The sequence below is a fragment of the Caenorhabditis briggsae genome (genome assembly GCF_000004555.2).
Source record: "Caenorhabditis briggsae complete genome, chrV, whole genome shotgun sequence".
NCBI lineage: Eukaryota > Metazoa > Nematoda > Chromadorea > Rhabditida > Rhabditidae > Caenorhabditis > Caenorhabditis briggsae.
Window position 1 is genome coordinate 10,582,299 of NC_013488.2, and position 19,599 is coordinate 10,601,897.

General features: G+C 39.5%; 7 protein-coding genes across 7 annotated transcripts in view; 1 reads left to right on the plus strand and 6 right to left on the minus strand.

Moving 5' to 3' along the window:
* Positions 1–801, minus strand: part of Cbr-col-12.2 — a gene marked incomplete at both ends in the record, with an annotated part of 982 nt that extends 181 nt beyond the window's left edge. Inside the window, 2 exons of the mRNA XM_002637067.1 lie at positions 1–536; positions 589–801. The exon at positions 1–536 is cut by the window's left edge and continues 181 nt beyond it. Of these exons, the coding sequence (XP_002637113.1) occupies positions 1–536; positions 589–801 (749 nt within the window). The remainder of the gene's footprint in view (positions 537–588) is intronic.
* A 2,095-nt stretch (positions 802–2,896) lies between these two features.
* Positions 2,897–3,899, minus strand: Cbr-col-12.1 (the record flags this gene model as incomplete). Its single annotated transcript, XM_002637066.1, has 2 exons — positions 2,897–3,634; positions 3,687–3,899. The coding sequence occupies 2 exons, from the start codon at positions 3,897–3,899 to the stop codon at positions 2,897–2,899; spliced, it is 951 nt and encodes a 316-aa protein (XP_002637112.1).
* Positions 3,900–4,309: 410 nt separating this feature from the next.
* On the minus strand, positions 4,310–4,880 carry Cbr-apc-10 (the record flags this gene model as incomplete). The annotated part of the gene is made up of 4 exons (XM_002637065.2): positions 4,310–4,454; positions 4,500–4,600; positions 4,647–4,728; positions 4,774–4,880. The coding sequence occupies 4 exons, from the start codon at positions 4,878–4,880 to the stop codon at positions 4,310–4,312; spliced, it is 435 nt and encodes a 144-aa protein (XP_002637111.2).
* Positions 4,881–6,067: 1,187 nt separating this feature from the next.
* CBG27077 lies at positions 6,068–7,082 on the minus strand (the record flags this gene model as incomplete). The annotated part of the gene is made up of 2 exons (XM_045237622.1): positions 6,068–6,216; positions 6,992–7,082. The coding sequence occupies 2 exons, from the start codon at positions 7,080–7,082 to the stop codon at positions 6,068–6,070; spliced, it is 240 nt and encodes a 79-aa protein (XP_045098896.1).
* A 384-nt stretch (positions 7,083–7,466) lies between these two features.
* Positions 7,467–12,802, minus strand: CBG09610 (the record flags this gene model as incomplete). Its single annotated transcript, XM_002637064.1, has 14 exons — positions 7,467–7,663; positions 7,708–7,808; positions 8,019–8,077; positions 8,127–8,500; positions 8,547–8,892; positions 9,997–10,097; positions 10,153–10,638; positions 10,683–10,927; positions 11,284–11,384; positions 11,429–11,522; positions 11,570–11,741; positions 12,193–12,282; positions 12,592–12,701; positions 12,750–12,802. 14 exons carry the CDS (start codon positions 12,800–12,802, stop codon positions 7,467–7,469), a joined length of 2,529 nt encoding a protein of 842 aa, XP_002637110.1.
* Positions 12,803–15,620: 2,818 nt separating this feature from the next.
* Cbr-set-22 lies at positions 15,621–16,791 on the plus strand (the record flags this gene model as incomplete). Its single annotated transcript, XM_002637062.2, has 7 exons — positions 15,621–15,711; positions 15,772–15,863; positions 15,912–16,001; positions 16,068–16,161; positions 16,205–16,372; positions 16,418–16,517; positions 16,566–16,791. The coding sequence occupies 7 exons, from the start codon at positions 15,621–15,623 to the stop codon at positions 16,789–16,791; spliced, it is 861 nt and encodes a 286-aa protein (XP_002637108.2).
* A 161-nt stretch (positions 16,792–16,952) lies between these two features.
* Positions 16,953–19,292, minus strand: Cbr-snf-10 (the record flags this gene model as incomplete). Its single annotated transcript, XM_045237623.1, has 8 exons — positions 16,953–17,048; positions 17,094–17,352; positions 17,401–17,660; positions 17,707–17,802; positions 17,845–18,076; positions 18,120–18,734; positions 18,780–19,150; positions 19,200–19,292. The coding sequence occupies 8 exons, from the start codon at positions 19,290–19,292 to the stop codon at positions 16,953–16,955; spliced, it is 2,022 nt and encodes a 673-aa protein (XP_045094003.1).
* Between the last annotated feature and the right edge of the window lie 307 nt (positions 19,293–19,599).

Consider the following 19,599-nt stretch of genomic DNA (forward strand, 5'->3'; position numbering starts at 1 on the left):
GGTCCTGGTGGTCCAGCTGGTCCTGGGGTTCCTGGAACATCGACAACTTGTCCTGGGGCTCCTGGGGCTCCGGCGTTTCCGTTGGATCCTGGTTGTCCGGCTGGTCCTGGTGGTCCAGCTGGTCCTGGTGGTCCTGGAAGAGCAGCTCCTCCGGATTGTCCTGGGGCTCCTGGGGCTCCTGATGGTCCCTTTTGTCCTGGGGCTCCGGCTGGTCCTGGTGGTCCGGCTGGGCAGTCGAAGCAGAAGCTGTCTGGTCCGGCAACAGAGTCCTCAGAGGCATCTTGTCCTGGGGCACCGTCTTGTCCTGGAGCTCCATCGTTTCCTGGGGCTCCGTCTTGTCCTGGAGCTCCAGCTGGTCCAGCAGCTCCAACTCCGCAAGAGCAGCACGATCCTCCGGCAGATCCTCCGAATCCTCCGACAGCGGCGTCATTTCCGTAGGATTGACGACGGGCCTTGCGGGAAGCTCCAGAAACTCCGAGGCTACGGTGGTAGGCATCTCTCTTGATACGTCCTTCGACTCCAGAAACTCCTTGGAACTGAAAATAGAAACTTTGTGAATCTGAGAATCTTCTGAATATATCTACATACTCTCTTGTACTCATCCCAAAGTCCGTTGGATCTGTGTTGACAGAATTCGACTTCGGATTGGAGGGAAGATTGCACGTGTTGCATGTAGTTGTAGAGCATTGGAACAGCAATAATGGCTGTCAATGTAGCAATGGTGGAAACTGCGATTCCGAAGAATGCAACCTTGCGGAGAGACTCCGTCTCCTGTGCGATCTGCTTTGGATCCTCAGACATCTGTAATTTTTTTCTCAATAAATGTTTAAACTGAAATAGCAAAAAAGGAAAGAAGGCAAGAAATGAAGTGCTTGTCTGCTGCCGTTCTTCTTCTTTTTATACTGCGCGTCTGCCACGATACCTTCAACATTACAATGGCTAGGTAGGGGTTGGAGGCGGAGAAATACGATAAACCTTGTGCGGGTTTACAATAGTGAGAACACTTATCCGTAGTGATAGTTGTGATGATGTTGTGATAGTGAGACAAGGAAATGAAGTGCGAAGAATTAGTGGTTGAAGTCAAACAATGTCAAGAAGAGAAAAGTTAGGAATTGTGTAATTGCTGATATAGTTCAGACTTCTTTAAGTATTCAGTTATACATTCTTCGGAAAAAGAAGAAAGCATTTGTGTCGATTTATCTTGAAACCTAAAATAAGTACGAAATCGACAGGAAAATAATTAGACAACTTAAAAAGTTGATAATTTAATAACCTAGAAAAATCGAATAATGATTTCAGAGCATAAAATACACAATGCTTTTTGTTATAGTAACAAGGTTAATTTTAGAAGGTTTGAACATTGAAACTAATGTTTCCGTCAATTTTTTAGGTTACCTGATTTGGTCTACTCGGAAGGACTCTAAATTAAGATTTTCTTGATGATAAAGTGAAGGAAGTTTTAACCGCAGCCTGTTTATGTTGGTACCCGGTGATTACTATAGCTCTCACAACAAAAAATGGGAAAACTGTACGTTCATCTGTAATTTCAATAGTTAGTCATTGTTATGACAGCATGTGATCCGATGATTACAGTTGGAATTTCCTCGATTTTCAAGTTTTCCATATTTTTCTTTCTTCGATTTGGAAATAATATTTTCAGACGAATTTCTTGTTTTTTGTAATATGGAAATACCTATTTCCTCTAATAGAAGCTCAACGAAACCGTCACCTTTCAGCTTAATTATCTCGAATCCTACAAAAGATATCAAAAATTGGTCAACTGACATAATGTTTATCATAATATCAAAAACATGTTGTCCATCGAATTTTTCATATATTTTACTGGAACCGATATAATTGAGCTACAAGTTGAAAATTTGGATGGGTATCTATTTGCGGAAATACGGTAGGCTCAAAGTCCTTGTTTCAAAGCACAGATGTACATATTCAATCTACATCTTTTTTTTTCATTTTGAGATCAAAACTCAAAAACTGAAAACACCATTTTGTACACATTTTGAAATCATTGAAATTCTTATTCGGATCGTTAATGCTTCTGATCTGACACTTTTTGTGTACACATATTTTTTTAGATTTTTCATTATCTGATTCCACCGTTCACAGCTTAACCCGCAGTACTAAAAACCAGTTTCTTCGTGTTCACATTGTCTACTTCCGTTTCTTGAATTCATTGTTCTCTAATTAAAGACCACTCATCAAGGCTGAAGAAGCTCTCATTTCTTTTCGACTGACCCCTTGTTTCTAATGACCTTCAAGCTTTCTTTGTTCCCACATTATTCGGTTATTCAAACGGCTATCTCACAACTGTTTACTGCGTATCTATTTGCTGTAACAACACTTCTTGAATTCCAACGACGCTGTCTCTTCTTCCGCATTACGATCAGTTTCTGGCGTCTTCTCTGAATAGTAACTGAAAACTGATAGAGACAGTCACCTGTCAGAAAAAAAGAAAGGGAAACATGTAAACCATTTCAGATGACTGACAAATATTCGAATTATACCGGTAACCAGACGCCGTCTTTTCTTTTCACCACTACCCACACCCAATTTTATGTGTTTTAGGTTTTACCGTTGATTCAGAAGAAAAAAGGAAAAGTGAAGTTTCCGAATCTCAGAATTTCAATTACCGATGCGACCTTGTCCTTTCTCTATCTTCATTGGCTTTTTTCTTTCGAAGAAGCCAATCAACTGTCAACCCTCCCTTTCCTGCATTTCATCGTTCATAATTGCTTTCTTTTTTCATTCAATTTTCAAATGGAAATGATTTATTTTATGATGCTACGTTTTGTTCATTGGAACTACGGTTTTTGGGAGACAGTACAATACAAATGAGATAATAAAGCAGAGATTAACCAAAGAGATGTCGATGTGTCGCTTAATATCCTGGAGCGGTACGTGGTGGTGGGCAGTGGTCGCAAGCTCCTTCGGCTCCTGAGGCTCCATCCTCTCCTGGGGCTCCAGCTTGTCCTGGAGCTCCTGGGGCTCCTGGTGCTCCAGCATCTCCCTGTGGTCCTGGCTGTCCTGGTTGAGAGCTTCCGGCTTGTCCTGGTTGTCCTGGAGCTCCAGCTGGTCCTGGTGGTCCTGGTGGTCCAGCTGGTCCTGGGGTTCCTGGAACATCGACAACTTGTCCTGGGGCTCCTGGGGCTCCGGCGTTTCCGTTGGATCCTGGTTGTCCGGCTGGTCCTGGTGGTCCAGCTGGTCCTGGTGGTCCTGGAAGAGCAGCTCCTCCGGATTGTCCTGGGGCTCCTGGGGCTCCTGATGGTCCCTTTTGTCCTGGGGCTCCGGCTGGTCCTGGTGGTCCGGCTGGGCAGTCGAAGCAGAAGCTGTCTGGTCCGGCAACAGAGTCCTCAGAGGCATCTTGTCCTGGGGCACCGTCTTGTCCTGGAGCTCCATCGTTTCCTGGGGCTCCGTCTTGTCCTGGAGCTCCAGCTGGTCCAGCAGCTCCAACTCCGCAAGAGCAGCACGATCCTCCGGCAGATCCTCCGAATCCTCCAACAGCGGCGTCATTTCCGTAGGATTGACGACGGGCCTTGCGGGAAGCTCCAGAAACTCCGAGGCTACGGTGGTAGGCATCTCTCTTGATACGTCCTTCGACTCCAGAAACTCCTTGGAACTGAAAATAGAAACTTTGTGAATCTGAGAATCTTCTGAATATATCTACATACTCTCTTGTACTCATCCCAAAGTCCGTTGGATCTGTGTTGACAGAATTCGACTTCGGATTGGAGGGAAGATTGCACGTGTTGCATGTAGTTGTAGAGCATTGGAACAGCAATAATGGCTGTCAATGTAGCAATGGTGGAAACTGCGATTCCGAAGAATGCAACCTTGCGGAGAGACTCCGTCTCCTGTGCGATCTGCTTTGGATCCTCAGACATTTTTCTAAAAGTTCAGATTCTATTGACCTAAGCGGAAGTGAATAGACACCTTACCTGTCACTGGACTTCAGAAGCCAAGTGATTTCAAAGCCACGACTTCCTCTTTTATACCAAGTGCTGAAGTGTCTGCGTCTCTATTTCTCATATGCTATTCCGTAAAAAACCGACTAAATATTACACTGACATGGTGTTGCAGCGCGCAGTGTGAATGAAAACAAAAAGAGGGGAGGGGAGAAGAAAAGAACAGAAAGAGATAAGCAGTATGTGAAAAAAAAAGGTTTTGAGTGAATTAATCAGGAACAATTACAGCAGTGCGATTTAATTTTGTGTAAGCGAGAAGGTGAAGTGACTGGCAAATTGGTTCATTTTATTTTAACTTCATGAATACGAGTATACAGACAAATATTTTTTTAACGAACGGTTAGATGATCGTTCATGATATGACTCCGTGCCTGGCGTTCTTGTGTAACTCCTCCCAATCCTCCTGTCGGTCCGAGAATCAGTCGATTTATACTGTCATGACGATGATATTGGGGGCCAATAATTCGGAAATGGCTGAAAAAACAGTTTTTTTATGAAGCATCATTTTTCTACTCTCACCGAATAACACAATCTCTTCCTTTTTCATGGTTTTTCATGACTGTCATTCGAAGTGCCATTACTCTTCGTGGAGCATCCAATCTATCCACCAGCCGAATTTTCTGCAGAATTCACAATTTTATGAGAAAACTTTTAAATTCTACTCACCACCCAACCTTTCGGGTAGTTCACTCGTCGATTGATTCTGTGCCACCAATCGTTTGTCCCCCATCCAAGGTCCACTCTGACTCTGAAAAAAAATTCACCAATTCGTTTAGTTTGAATCGATACACACTCTTGTGGGCAATACGATTCGTCTGTTTTATAATCGAGATAGAGCATTAAAAAAGAAACGTCGGTTTTCCTTGCAAAGGTGACTGTCGCTTGATGAGGAGGGCTCATGTTCGTTCGCCATGCGAAATCAGAGCTATCGTGCAATAGCTGATCAACACCACCACCTAGAAAACTAAAATACACGTCTATTACTATAGCAAGTTCGTCGATAACTCACAATGTGCAACACTCGATAATTCAATTGTAGCTTCTCTCGTGACGTCCTGAAGAAACTCCGGCTGGTCGAAAGATGTGATCCATCCTCGTGCTGATGTTTTATCTACTTCGAATGATAACTCGGGAAAATTGTTTTTAGTTGACACTGAAACAATATTTTTTCATCGCAAAAAATTCTTTCAAGACAAACTTCTGGTTCGATGCGGATTATGAGACCGAAAGAAAGCAGTTTTCATATAATCTCAAGTATTTATATTCGTGAAAACTTTTCCGAGAGGAATACACTGGGTGGGCTGTAATATTGCGGCGATGCATAGCATTTTACGACCAAACTTGGTTACTGTTGTTCCAAGAAGAAGAAGAAAGAGATGTTTCAGGAAGAAGAAGAAGAGGTAGAGAAGAAAACTCACAAGGGAAGTGTTTTCAAGAGGCGTTGAGAATTTGCTCAAAATTTCAGTACTGATAGTTTGAGATATCCCCAACACGATGACGAAAAAATCTAGGTCATAACCCCACCAGGAAGCTGAAAATCTTCGTCCGAAAATTCTGCCCGATTTGGGCGCGCACTTTCCCCCCTCTCCTATACGCCCTCCGCGCCAGAGGAAAATGTCGGTTGTGTGGTGTAGCGGTAAGAGGGTAACTCATTAGGTGAGACTCCGCTGGTTCGAACCCCACTGTGGTTAACATTTTTTTGGTTAGTTAGACAAAGTCAAGGAAGCGGTCGCTTATTTTGGATCAAAAACGGGATTGAACAATAATGGATCAAAAGTCCGTCCAAGTTTGGAACAAGTTCACACTAAATTTCGATTCATCAGAAACCGCCACCATATGGGCAAACGTCGGGAGTACGAGACTCTTGGTAAAAACTTCTTGTTTTTTTTTTCTGAAATAGATATTTTAAGGCTCCACCAAAGCAAATAGGAAGAGCAATTTGGAGTTCATTTCGATGGAGCTAGAGAAAGAAGTTAGGATGCATATTGAAAACCCCCTCTATATCTTCGAAATATTGAAAATAGAAGTATGAAAAAAAAACAAAAAAAATGTTAACCACAGTGGGGTTCGAACCAGCGGAGTCTCACCTAATGACACAGGTCCTGGGCGCGCATACGCATAATGGATGGGCGACGGAGGACGCGCCGATGAATTGGGTACAGGGAAAGGACGCCGGTATGGGGCATATACGGGGCATATGGGGCACACCGCCGCCGCAAAGCATCTCCTCGCCTGGCTTGCTGGCACTCGATGAAATGAACTAAAACGTTGGTTGGGGGTTCCTAGAAGTATCAGTTAAGTTCTATTGTGATGTGATTTTGTTCAGGTCTTCCGATTTCGTACTTTTCCTTTATTATTCCATATTTTTTATATTTTGAACGACATATTACTGATTTTTCGAAACTCAATGTTTTGGTGTTGAAAAAGACTTATGGCAGTTTCCATTTAAATTTGATATGCAATCAAAAACAGAAGAAAATGGGAAAAAATTAGCTAAAAATTGTATTTTTTTTTCATTTGTTCAAAAAATGTCTCACTTTCACTTTTTTGAAATTGCATGAAAAATTGAAAATTTTTATAATTTAAACTTTGTAATTATTGTATACTTACCAACTTACCTTACTCCACCTGAAAATACGATTTTTACAATAATTACAAAGTGAAATCAAAAAATCTAATATCACCTATTTTGGCGAAAAACATAGCAATTAACGAGTGAAAGACACGTTTCTGCAAGAATTCAGCGATTTTTTATTCTGCCATAACTCTTTTTCACAAAAAACATCGAAGGAATAATCGAAAAACCAGAAATGTAGGCTCGAATTGACGAAAAATTGACAAAGTTGCCGGTGTGGATTTACGGTAAACAATGGGCGCATCCGGGATTTCGGAGTGTTGTAGTCGGCCTACCGTATCAGACCCATATCGCACACATCGCCCACCCAGCCAGAATCCATCTAGGATACGCGCGCATTCGGAACACTCGATTCAGCCTCTCCCGCATCGCACACATATGAGATTCATCGCAGCTCGTTGTTCGCGATATGTGTCAAACGGACTTCCAGAGGATCGCATATGGATCGAGTCCTTTATGCGCATCATCGCCCAGGACCTGTGGAGTTACCCTCTTACCGCTACACCACACAACCGACATTTTCCTCTGGCGCGGAGGGCGTATAGGAGAGGGGGGAAAGTGCGCGCCCAAATCGGGCAGAATTTTCAGACGAAGATTTTCAGCTTCCTGGTGGGGTTATGACCTAGATTTTTTCGTCATCGTGTTGGGGATATCTCAAACTATCAGTACTGAAATTTTGAGCAAATTCTCAACGCCTCTCTGAAAACACTTCCCTTGTGAGTTTTCTTCTCTACCTCTTCTTCTTCTTCCTGAAACATCTCTTTCTTCTTCTTCTTGGAACAGACTTTAAAAAAAATGTCAGACTTTAAAAAAGAAACATTTTATTACAAGAATATTTAAAAAGGAAGAATTTATGTTTTTCGAATCGTTGTTGGCTGCTCTGTTGTTGTTGTTTTTGTTGTTGTTGTTTTTGTTGTTGTTGTTGTAGTTGTTGTCACAGTGTTACTAGTTTTTTCATATGTCTTCGAATTCGTTGTGAAGTCTGAAGAAGTTCCTTGTTGAGGTGCTGACGATAATTCCACTTCTCCGGAAGTTCCATCCGATTCACCTAAATACATAATTTTATTAAGAAAACTTTAGTTTTTATCGTACTCAATGCATTTTCAAAGTCATCTTGATTTGCCTCCAGTTTTACCAATGCATCTCTCCGTTCTCGTCTGGCTTCTTCCAAAAGCTTTCCATATGGACCGATTCTGAAAACCAGTTACCGTGCGTTCTAATTTTCTGGTGCTTCTTTTCAGAAATCTCATTAAAAATTAGGTCTATTCTTGATCAAAATCTATGAAAATTTATCAATTTCGTCAGCGCTTTGGAGCGAAAAATTTTCCATTTAACAAATTTTTGTTGAAGTTTTGGAAACAGATTTTACGGTATTCAAATTTTTTCATAATCCGAAACTTTACTTGAATATTCTCCCAGCCCATCTCATGAAACATAAAATTGTACCAACACGATCTCCAGACTGAAACTTTTAAAGGTTAATATGAAACTCTTTGAAAAAGGTTTCTCACCAAACCACACGGAACCGTGCGAATAAAAAGAAATCCCATGTAGAAGAAAACAATAAAAAATCCAGAAACGATTGATCCGATAGCGAATGGAATGCTCACAACAATTCCAATTACAATTCCAATGACAATCCGGAATATGATGGTAATCACATCAATAGGAACTAGGAAGTCGTGGCTATCTCGTTCTTTACGGTAGGCGTCATAGGCTAAACTGGCCGGCACCAGAAATATTATTGAGATCGGAATGTAGAGAAATGCGATGAGGTAGACAAAAGGGAGCAGGATCCAGAGAATTATAAAATTCACATCGAGTGCCAACTGAACTGATCGGAAAATTCTTTCAAAGTCTTTGTATCCAAGACGGCAAGTAGATGCTAAAAATTGGTAATCTCGATATTTTTTAACTCGCATTTTTTCAACCTGTGGTAAAGTGGGAACAAGATCTTCCAACAGGTTTTTCGCATTGCCAGCAAAAAGCGGAGTTACATGCTGAGTTTGCACAAATCACATAATTACATCCCGGCTCGTGCATGTATACAGATCGACACAATGGACATCGTTTGGTATCAGAAGAAGGTAGTGCTGCCATAATTGAGTGTTTGTACTGTTTGTGTTGTAAATATCTTCTGTGTACAATTGACATGTACTTCTCAAGAGCTGGCTCTTTTTCGTCTAGAACTGCATTTATGTCATTCTCATGAATCACACTGTTACACGCAGACACTGGACATTTGAATCTAGGATGACCATCCACAATGATTCGGTTCTATATTTTGAAATATATCAATATCTGTAGTTTCCAAGATCTACAAACTTTTATATACTCCAGAAGACATGAGAGACAAACTACGTTCCCACATTGACGAAGGATGATTCTAACCTGGAAGGCAGACATTTTTCTTTTTGTTATAGCTTGTATAACACACGTGCTTCTTTGTGTAGTTTTTTCATCTCTTATCATTTGGTCATCAAAAAAAATTATGAATTTATGTCATCATTAGCGTGTAAACAGAAGAAGACAGACATCAAATTTGGAATAGAATGTGCAGTTTGCCCGGATCAAAATGATTCTGATACATTATCAATGGGAAGAGAGAAAAGACTAAATAGAAGGCTTTAACTCTAACACTAAGCTAAAGAAAATGGAATTTCCCTTGAATTTAATCTCAAATTATCATAAGAATGAAATATGGTATTTTGTAGTTCGATAGAGCCCCCCCCCCCCAGATTTTTCTAAATAGATTCTCACTCACATCAACCTTTTCATTGCAAACTTCACAACCAACTATTCTGATAGTACTATTATTCTTTTCTTTCTTCTCTGTTTCCATATTTTGTTCACTCTCTTTTAATTTTGATCCTTTTAATTCATCATCAGTATGCAACTCGATTTTAATTGGATGAGCATCCACGTGGTTCTCAGGCACCTTCATCTCTATGAATGCTCGTAAAAATGAAACCCATTTTCAATCAAAACAAATTTATTGGGAGAAAAAGACATCGGTTTGACCTTATTTTTCACTGGGGCTGACTAGAAATGTGTTTTAAAACTATACATGTAAACGGTGTGAATACAAATAAAATGAATCGAAATTTGTACAAAGAAAAACAAAGAAGTTAGATAGAAATTTAAATTGCAGAGCTCTTCCATCTTAGAAAGAAGTCAAAGATCGATAATTAAAGCCATATGCAACTGGGAATATGACATTTAGAGATAAAATTTCAAATTTGGATCACTGCATGTTGCGCCTGAATACGTTGTCAAGTTCTGGAATGGTCCACAACAATTTGTTTGTGCCGCTGATTCGTTTTTCTTCTGAAATTTAGAAATTGGGAACTTTGTTTCTGAAATTTGTATAGAAGAACTTACAGCTTGGAATACAGACACGTAGCAAGGAACAGCAAACTGAGTAGACGTCAACTCAACAATAGCAGAGAAAGTAGCACATCCTCCTCCAATAAGTCCAATGACTGAAAAATTAGAAATTTTAAGAAAAAGTACTCGAGAGAAAAAACAAACACTTACTGATAATAATAATGCAAATTGTAAGAGTTGGCTTCTCGTTGTAAGTGAAAACGTCTCTCCATCCGACTGGTCCAGTTCCCGGCTTTCCAGTAGCCTCCTCTTTCCTTTTGTAGGCATTCAAATAGATATAGAAAAGGCATGGAAGAATAACAGAAGTGAGCGTAAGAGTAGATCCACCGACCAAATCAAGAAGTGGTCCGAACGTTGGAACAGATTCCGCAACAAAGACAACAGCAATCATGATTCCAGTACGAACGAAAACACGCTTGATACCGAATTTCTGTGGGACATGGAAGATATCCTCAACTTCTTGCATCAATGGATTGAAGACAATTGTGAGAGTAAGAATACAGTGAATAGTGATGAGAATGTTGATGGCTTGTTGAATCCAAACAGTTTGAATAGATGGAATGATGGAATCACGAAGAGAGTCTCCATAAACCAAATATCCCATAATGCAGACAGGAACGTACATGAATGCCATAACTGGAAAAATGAACAGATTAAAAAGCAACTTGATATTTTCTTACTGGTGAAAGCGAGAATGACAGATCTAGTGAACTCCTTTGGCTGTTTCATATCGTGTTGAATTGTTGGAAAGGCTGAATGACCACCGACCGAGAAAAGGAGAGTTCCCATTGAAAGGAACAAGTTTGTGGTTTTAAACGGAGGTAGTTGAGCTGCTTCGTGGCAAGTACCATAGTCAATGATGGATCCAACGATAATGAGAATGACAGCAGCAGATGTAGTCATCATAGCAATCACAACGGCCCACCTGAAATTGTTCCCTTTTTTCTATTCCCTTCGAACTCTCCGTTCTGTGTTGTCACCGAAAATTGCTGATCATCTAATTTCCTACGCCACCACAGCTCACTCACTGTTTGCAGTTTTTATGACCCATCATTAAATTTGAAAAGTGGTCTAACCACATTCCAACATAATGTACTTATTCAATTTCTCTAAAACTCTTCTTCGTGTGATTTCTCTGAAAATCTTTTAAAACTATTAAAAGTAGATGAATGAGCTTAAAAAGTGACGAGATTATATGATGAAACTTTCAAAAGTTGAAGCATCTAATCCTCTTATGTTCAAACTGCGGAAAATTGGTTAAATCACTGATTAGGAACATACCAAAAATCCTGTGGAGATTTGAGGAAACATAGTGGGAGAAGGCATGCAGCAACAATGAGAACCAGGATACAGAAAGAGAGATTTCCACCAGAGGAGAATGCCTGAAATCAATTCATATTGATCAGTAAAAACCATTTCTACTCACAATGATCATATTCTGAATGTTTTTCGAGGCCAGAAGAAGATACACGACAGATATTCCAAACTGTGTTACATCAATACAAATAGAAACTAGCAGTCTGAAATTCCAAGAATTTGAAATTGAAGTTCTTTTGAAAATATGTACTGGCAAGTCGGTCCCATGGCTCTTCCTCCGATTTCTGGATATGGTTTACGGCAATGATGTCTGTATTCGGGCCATGTGCTCAAGAGAATATTCCAACTGAGTCCAAGAACATAGGCGGTGTAGGTGACGACTCCAATAAGGATCATGCATACTATCAGACCAGTCCAGAATTCTGAAAAGCTTATCCACCTCGATTATGACATCAAGTAGTATAGTTTATGAGAGCATTCAGATACTTTGCCCCTGACGTTTAGAGCACAAAAGTCATCAAAGGACGACGCTCGTTTTTCTCTCCCAAACCTCTTATCACGTTTTCTTTGAGAAGATATGTGTCCCCTCTGATACGTGCTTCTTCTCCTACCCTATCTCGTTTTCTGTCCTTTTTTCTGTTCTCCGATAAGAGAATTGAAACGTGAGGAGAGCTTTCAGAGGGAGCCGGAACCGATATTGATGGTTGTCTCTCTTCTCCTAACACTATCACCGAATTGGTGCTGGTGATGGCGCATTTTTTAGAAGAGGGGATTACGCCATTTGTTTTATTTCACTTGGAGTGATTACGTGTTTGTGTGTTTAAGATAAAGAGAACTAGAACGAGAAGAAATTTGGGTTGAAAATTGACTTACCAGCTTGAATGATTGCGGTGGGCAAAGCGACAATACCTCCTCCAGCAAGATCACCAACCACGAAAAGACCAGTGACAAACCAATTGAGACCTGGCAAAACGAAAAAAAATTATAGAGAGTCTTCTGGATGCTTTTTCGAGTTTTCTAGGATCCTCAAACCCTTCTGGAACCCTATAGAACTTTCTGAAATCATAATCTACACAACTTTTGGAAAATAATTTTTGAATTTTCATCCCTAGATTGCCAAGAAAATTATCGGTAAACAGAAACTTTACAAGATTCATTTTTCATTACAGTTTGAGCTGATCAAAAACGAAATCTTATTTGAATCTAGAAAAACTGGAGTATTGGATTTTTCTAACCAAATGGTTTTTCTAACCTACTGTAATCTGAACTCACCTGCCGGATTGAAAAATGGCTTTGACATATCAACGTCACCATGAGAATTGTTTGTTTTGTGATCATTTGAGCTGCCATCTTCGGAAGAACAAGTAGACGTTTGCGTGGGCCTACAGTAATCACAAAGGTGATTAAAACTCTTTCGAATCTAAACTTACTTTCTACAAGGATCATCAAAAGCATAATTGTCTCTGGACAGTGTGAACGACATTTTGGCTCAACTAACCTGAAATAATGATTCGATACAATGAATAATTTTATCTAAAGTTGAAGCATGTGAAGAAAGTGTTTATTGTTATCTTCAGTGAGCTCTGATGGCAAACACAAAAAAAACAACAACGAGAAAAGGTAGTGGGTGTATGTTTGAAGTGAAGTGTATGAATAATGATACCATTGAAAAAGATACCATTGAAAAAAGAAAATGGGTTTCTTTCTACACTTTTGATTCCATCCAACTCCATTCTTTCTTTTTGACTACACTTCTTTCTTTTTTCTGAAGTTACAAGTCGAAGTGAGAGAAGGGGGTGGGCAGAAAAAATTTTTTGCAACCGAAAGTGATAAAAAAAATGGTTCGTCAATCAGGTTTTTATTCTGATCGCTTATCAGTTGGAGCTTTCGCCGGACAGCAAAAATTCCTCGTCTTCTCACTTTTTCGAGTCTCTTACCGAAACGACGCAGATGATAAATTTGGTGCATGAGAAAATTAGGGGGACAAGGACTTTCAATGGAATCGAATGGAGAATGGTTTGGCTTCGTTCAGATGTGTTTAGGTCAGGGGAATTCACGTGAAAACTTTTGAGCCGAGCCAGACACCAACTTGCGCGTCTTTGGCGCGCCTGTGACGCGTCTCATCATAACGTCTTCGGAAGAAGTTGTATTCAAGATTTAGAAATTAGAACAACCCGACCATCAACCCATATGTTCTCCTAGTCGGTTTGACCTCAATTGGTATAAAGGGAAAACGAGAACAGGTTCTATAATTTGGTTATGTATTTATAGTAGCGGTTATTTTGAAAATATGGCTAGAAAATAGAAGTATTAAAATGAAATGAAACTCAATTCATCTACAGTATACTGTGTGAAGAAAAAACTATTCTTCTAAATGAGCCAGTTCAGATACAATGACATCATAATTAAAAGTTGAATTTGTTGAAAAGTGAATCATCAGGATGGGTCTTGTTCGATTAACGGAAGCTACCGTATTCCAATAATTTGAAAAATTAAATATAAATTTTTATAATCAGGTGGCAAAACTATTCTCCAGATTCCCGTATCATCTGAGAGTACAGTAGGTTCCTTTTACAAACTTTGCCACGTCTCAGAATTCTTATCAGGTAGTCAGCGTCCATGTAACCGAAAACTTCTGTTTCGAGTTGGTGAAAGAAATGTCATCAAGTATAGGAAACGGTCAAACTAAATAGGTGATTACAAATGTAATTCCTCGATTCAATTAGAAGGGCGTTAAATAATTTTCTGACAGCTGAACGGGAACTTTGATATATGAAAGATGACAAAAATTCTATCGAAATGTGATGCTCGTTGCGTGCTACTCCAACCATCTCGGGTTTACAATTTTATGTCTCAAGGGGATTCGATGACCTCAAAAAAAAGAAGAACCAAAAGATGATGGATGCAGTGAGGGAGTAAGGGGGTTCTAGAAAGACTGGAAGATATGATATGTGTGGAGAGATTATATTTGTATGAGATCTATACGATATAACAGTCTATTGAACAAGTTGGTCAAACTGAGATGACGTGGGATGTTCTATAAGAGAGAGGAAAAGAGATGTCTTTTTGTATGAGTGTGGGAAAGTTTTATACGAAAACATTTATTGAAAACATGATGATCGGTGATGTAAAACTGAACGGTCTGAAATGTGGTGTTTTCATAAAAATAGTTTACTAATGATAATAGTGAATGACAGTACTTTCCGGTCAATATACCTCTTTATTTCAAAAATTTTCATTTGATTACATCTGAAATAAACTTGAATGATTTTTGATCGTAACCGCAATAGATAAGCCTGTGTCTGGAGAATATTTGGACTCGTGATTTCAACCACTACATCGTTGAACGGATTGAGTGGAAACTTTTTTCAGATGCCGGAACTTTAAGATGTCATTCAGAAACAATCATCAATATGTTGAAGCCATCTTCAGAAGCAAATTTATTAACTGTATTCCTAATATCACAAATTCAGCTCATATTGATAGGATATAGGCAATCCGTTTTTCGTGCATTGTTGAAATTTAACTTGTGTGTGAAGAATCTTCTTGGTGACCTTATCGGTTGGAGGCACGATTTTGAATCCATAGTGATCTTTTCAATAGTCATCTTTTTATGGTCCCACCACTTCCCAACCGAAATGTCTTCTTTTTCTTTTTCTTTTCCTTTTTCCTTGTCTCTAAAAAATTTTGTCTTTTCATCCCAGTTCTTTATGGTTCATTATTACCTTTCATTTTTACGGTTTTCTCTATCTCTACCTCACTCATCCCTACACCGGTTCACACTTCTTCTATTCTCATTTTTGTAGGTAATTGTCCTATTCTCTTGAAGATGGCATAAAGCCGAAACGTTGAGAATAAATAATTTTTATTCAAAATCGTGCCTCCAACCGGTCACCAAGAAGATTCTTCACACACAAGTTAAATTCAGCTCAATTGATAAATGTGTTTTTTTTTCAATAAACCGATTTAGAAGGTAGTATACAATGAAAAAATGTAATTAAGTTTTTAGTTAGTGTTTTCTATTTAATGCGAGCTTCAAGAAACTGTGTCCAAAATTGGCAGAACATTTCTTGCACGAAAATATTGAGTACTGTAGAATTTTTAATGCGCATATATCAAATTGTGTCAAGGCCTCGCCACGTTAACATGCATAACAAGCTGCTCCTTTAAAATAATCGACCGTACCTCCGGTAGAGTTTCCAAAATTTCCGATTTTCCGGACACTTCAATGTATTTTGTACATTACCCATTTCATTTGAACTTCAAATTACAGAAAATCTGAAATGCGTTTCAGTTTTCAGATGTCCCGACAAGAATATTATCGCCATTTGGATGTATTTCATGAATTCGAAGACGATCGATCTGCTGGATTCGAAAATTCTACAAATGACGGTAATCTTTTTAAATATTCAGATTATCCATCTTATTTTATTGAATTCAACCATTGTTCAGACGCACCCGAAACGTTCGGCATCTACGGTACACACCTTCTCACCAACGACGACTTCAGAAAAGAAACGCTAGAAAATATTAAAGTAGACAATGTGAGAATACTGATCATGAGTGCAGCCCTATAATAAACTGAATTTCAGGATGTACTAAAAACTCTGTGCGTCACACGAGTTTCACATCGGACAAGGCGTCTTCTCCGGCATTTCGGAGACACGGTCGGAGCCGCGGAAGTGAGTGACCTTTCTAGAAAAAGACATCTAATAGAATGAGCTTCAATTTCATCATCGAAGTTTCAGATTATCTACCTTGCCAACGAAAAGTGTAAAGAAAATCCGTGCGCTGAAGTCTCCTCATTACCTTTCGTTCTCTTCCCATTCACTTCTAAAAAAGGTATCTTTGTTAGTTCTAGCCGAACTTATTAGCATTATTTTAGGTCTGTTCGCTACTCGTGATATTCTGGAGGGCGAGTTCGTTCTTGCTCGTGTTCCAGTTTTACTGACATCGCCAGAAGAATGCGGACGTGACAGGATGGGATTGTCTCTTCCGAACATTATCCTGTATGGTGGACTACATAGCGATTTTTCCCAGTTCAAAGTTCTCAGTAATTTGTTAGAGTTAGAGAAGAATAGAATATTATCTCTTACAGATGTTCCCCCAAATCGCAAGAGACAAAGAGAAACCGATGCATTCCAGATAAGAAGGAAAATGCGAGCGATCGAAGCGGAAGCGAACAATAATTTCTGCCAGTAATTTATATTTTCTGTTCTAGATCATCGCCAGATTTTACCTTTCAGGCCGCAGTCAAAGTACTTTTCGGATGATGAAGAGTATATTCAGGAAACCGCTTACGACAAATATGACATTTGCATCGATGTGACAGACTCAAATGATGAAATGCGAGCAATAAGAAGAAATTGTGAACCCAACTGTGTCATCCGTTATGTCATTCTACATCAAAGAATCGAAGTGTTTATCACTGCACAGTGTGATATTAGTGAAGGCGACGAGGTGAGTTTCTAGCCATGATTTTTTTAAACTGAATAGCTTTTAGCTGACTCTTCCACATGACTACGATTCAAACATGTCCACCAAAATTTTGCAATGCACGCATCCTTATAGGCCAAACAATTTATGTCTGCATGAAGTAAGTTTTATTGAAAAAGACATTGAAGTTATAATAATCAGTAGCGAACGCGTAGTTGTCTTTCGTATTTCACTGCTTTACGTCTGTTTTCTGGATTCATTGGTCCCCAGTCACCAGTAGCCCTTATCATAACCTAAATTAATTTATACTTTTTTGAATATGTCGTTTACCAACTTACCACAAATGGTTCCATGTTCCTTCTTCTGTCATACTCCTCTCTCAAAAAGTAGAACACGACTAAAACGAATGGCATAATTAGCAAAAAATAGCCAATTACGCAAGTGATTATGGAGGTATCGTTAAAAGCCTTTTGCTGTCCGAAGGTTGCCACTATGCATCCGAAAGTTACAATCAAAAGCAGGGGACTTATAACGAGCCAGTTAAGCCACCAAAAGATATTCGGAGGTCCGCGGCCACCAATCATTGCACGAATATTCCTGAATAGTATTTGATAAACTATGAAACATACTCTATCAGGAACTAACACAGAAAATCGCTTGAACCCATATAAATACGAAACAGTGATGATTTCGACGAAGGCGATGAAAATAGTACCATAGGATGCGTGGGTTTCAATGTTGCTCATAAGATTTATCCCACCGTTCCCCAAGAATGGTAAACTAGAAATCAGTCCTGTAATGCTCATGATTGTCAAAATTATGGCTCTCTTGTGCCAGCCTGTGAGAGGTTTTCCGTATTTTCGCCGACTTCCGTTTAGTCTTTCGACAATCATTGAACTCATCACCTACAGAAATTAGTTTTGGAATTTCCAAAGTATTCGAAGTTCTCACCCAAATATATCCGGAAATCCCTTGTATCGAACATGCTGCAAGTGTCACCCAGAAAAGAAAAACCCAGAATACTCCAAGTTTACATTGAGTTAACTTCTGAAGTTATGAATTGTTTTATAGTAATGCTTCTCTAGTCACCTCAGATATAACGCTTTCGATCAATGCTGGTGTCGCATATAACTTGATTCGTTCGCTTGCCTCCAGATCTGGGTAGTACTCTTTTCCAATTACGGCCATGAACATGAATGAGAATATCCCGGTGCATAGATAGAACAAATAGGATATGCTACTAACAATTAAAACATCTTTGTGTATTTTGTTATGAAAGTTGTTCAGGGAAGCGAATTTTTGAATTCCCCCACACCCGACGCTGAATGTTACATTATGAAGAAAAATATAACCGTTGGATTTACTTCAATGCTCGTAGAGCATGTGCTGCTGCATCGGTCCAGGACCACACCCACATCCATTTATCATCGAATGCTTCTGATGGATAGAAGAATGAAGTGACAACAACTCCCGATTCTCCGAACGAAATTCCAAATGAAATCAACATAAGACTTCCTATCAGTAACAGAACAAGAGAAACAATTCCTGTTCTACCTAGAACTTTTGATCCACCAATAGAAACTATTCCAATTGTAATCCAGAGAGCAACAGCACATGTGATCGACGTGTAGCTGGGTGGTTCCCAATCATTGACACTCAAATCTTTCTGAAAAAAGAAACTATGTTCGTAGTGATCACGAACTCGAACCGTATACATGAGTCCATGAACAAAGCTCATAAACGGAGACTTTCTCTGTTGAAACCCTCTTGTAGCAATCAAAACGTCTTGGTAATGATCGCATTGCTCAGATGATCCCGGTTGAGCCCAAGTACATTCCTTCGCTAGTTTGTAGTTTACGCAATAGTCTCCTAATTTGGAGTTTGGACAATTCTCCCATTCGGGTTCATTCCAAAATGACCGAGTAGCATGTGCAGTTATAGTCAAATTATAAATCGCCCATACTGACAAACTAATCGTTCTGAAAAATTACTTTCAACTGGAGGTTCATTATTAAAGCAGAAACCTAAAAACCATTATGAAACACATTCCTGCGGAAAGTCCAGCCATCGCTGGAGCCATTCTCGAAAACACCGATAATGGTGAAGCAGATGCATACTGTCCCAGAGCAGTTTCCATGTAGAGGAGAGGAACACCAATAAAAATGAAACAGAGAGTGAACTGATATGGAAACCAGCCACCGTAGTACCCGCACAAAAATGGGAAGAACCAGAAATTGCCAGAACAGGTAACGAACGATAGAGTAGCGGCAATAGATTCCCATTTCGATGTCCACGTTGGTCCCTCCATTTTCGTATCCAACCCCATGTTTTCTAATGCCAAATTAGTCATGCTTCTGAATCCAATGTTTGAAATCTTTGTGGCATTTGAAGTTTTCTGAAAGTACTAGCTCCTCATCTGGTCGTTCTATAGCACTTATGATCACCTTTACTGGAACTATTTCTTCTGTCGCTGTACTATTGGTGTCATCATTGACCACTGACTTTGATTTCACTCTTTTACCTTTTTCTTGATGCATGCTTGAAAACGTTCGCAAGCAATCTTTCATTAAAACTTCAAACTGGCACACAGGTACCAGCTATCTCCCTCTCTCACTTTCCAAGTCATCGCAAATCACCATTCCATGTTTCACGTCCATTTTTTTCAGAAGGAACGCCAAGAGACCATCAAGAGGTTCGTCTCAACTGTTCCGGAGAAGACCAACGAGATCAAAGAACCATCTACCGCCTCCAAATAGTTCCAACGATTCCTAAATTAGTTCAACCTTTTATTCTCACTTGTTCTGTTGTTCTTTTGTTTCAATAGTTATTAATCATACCCACTCG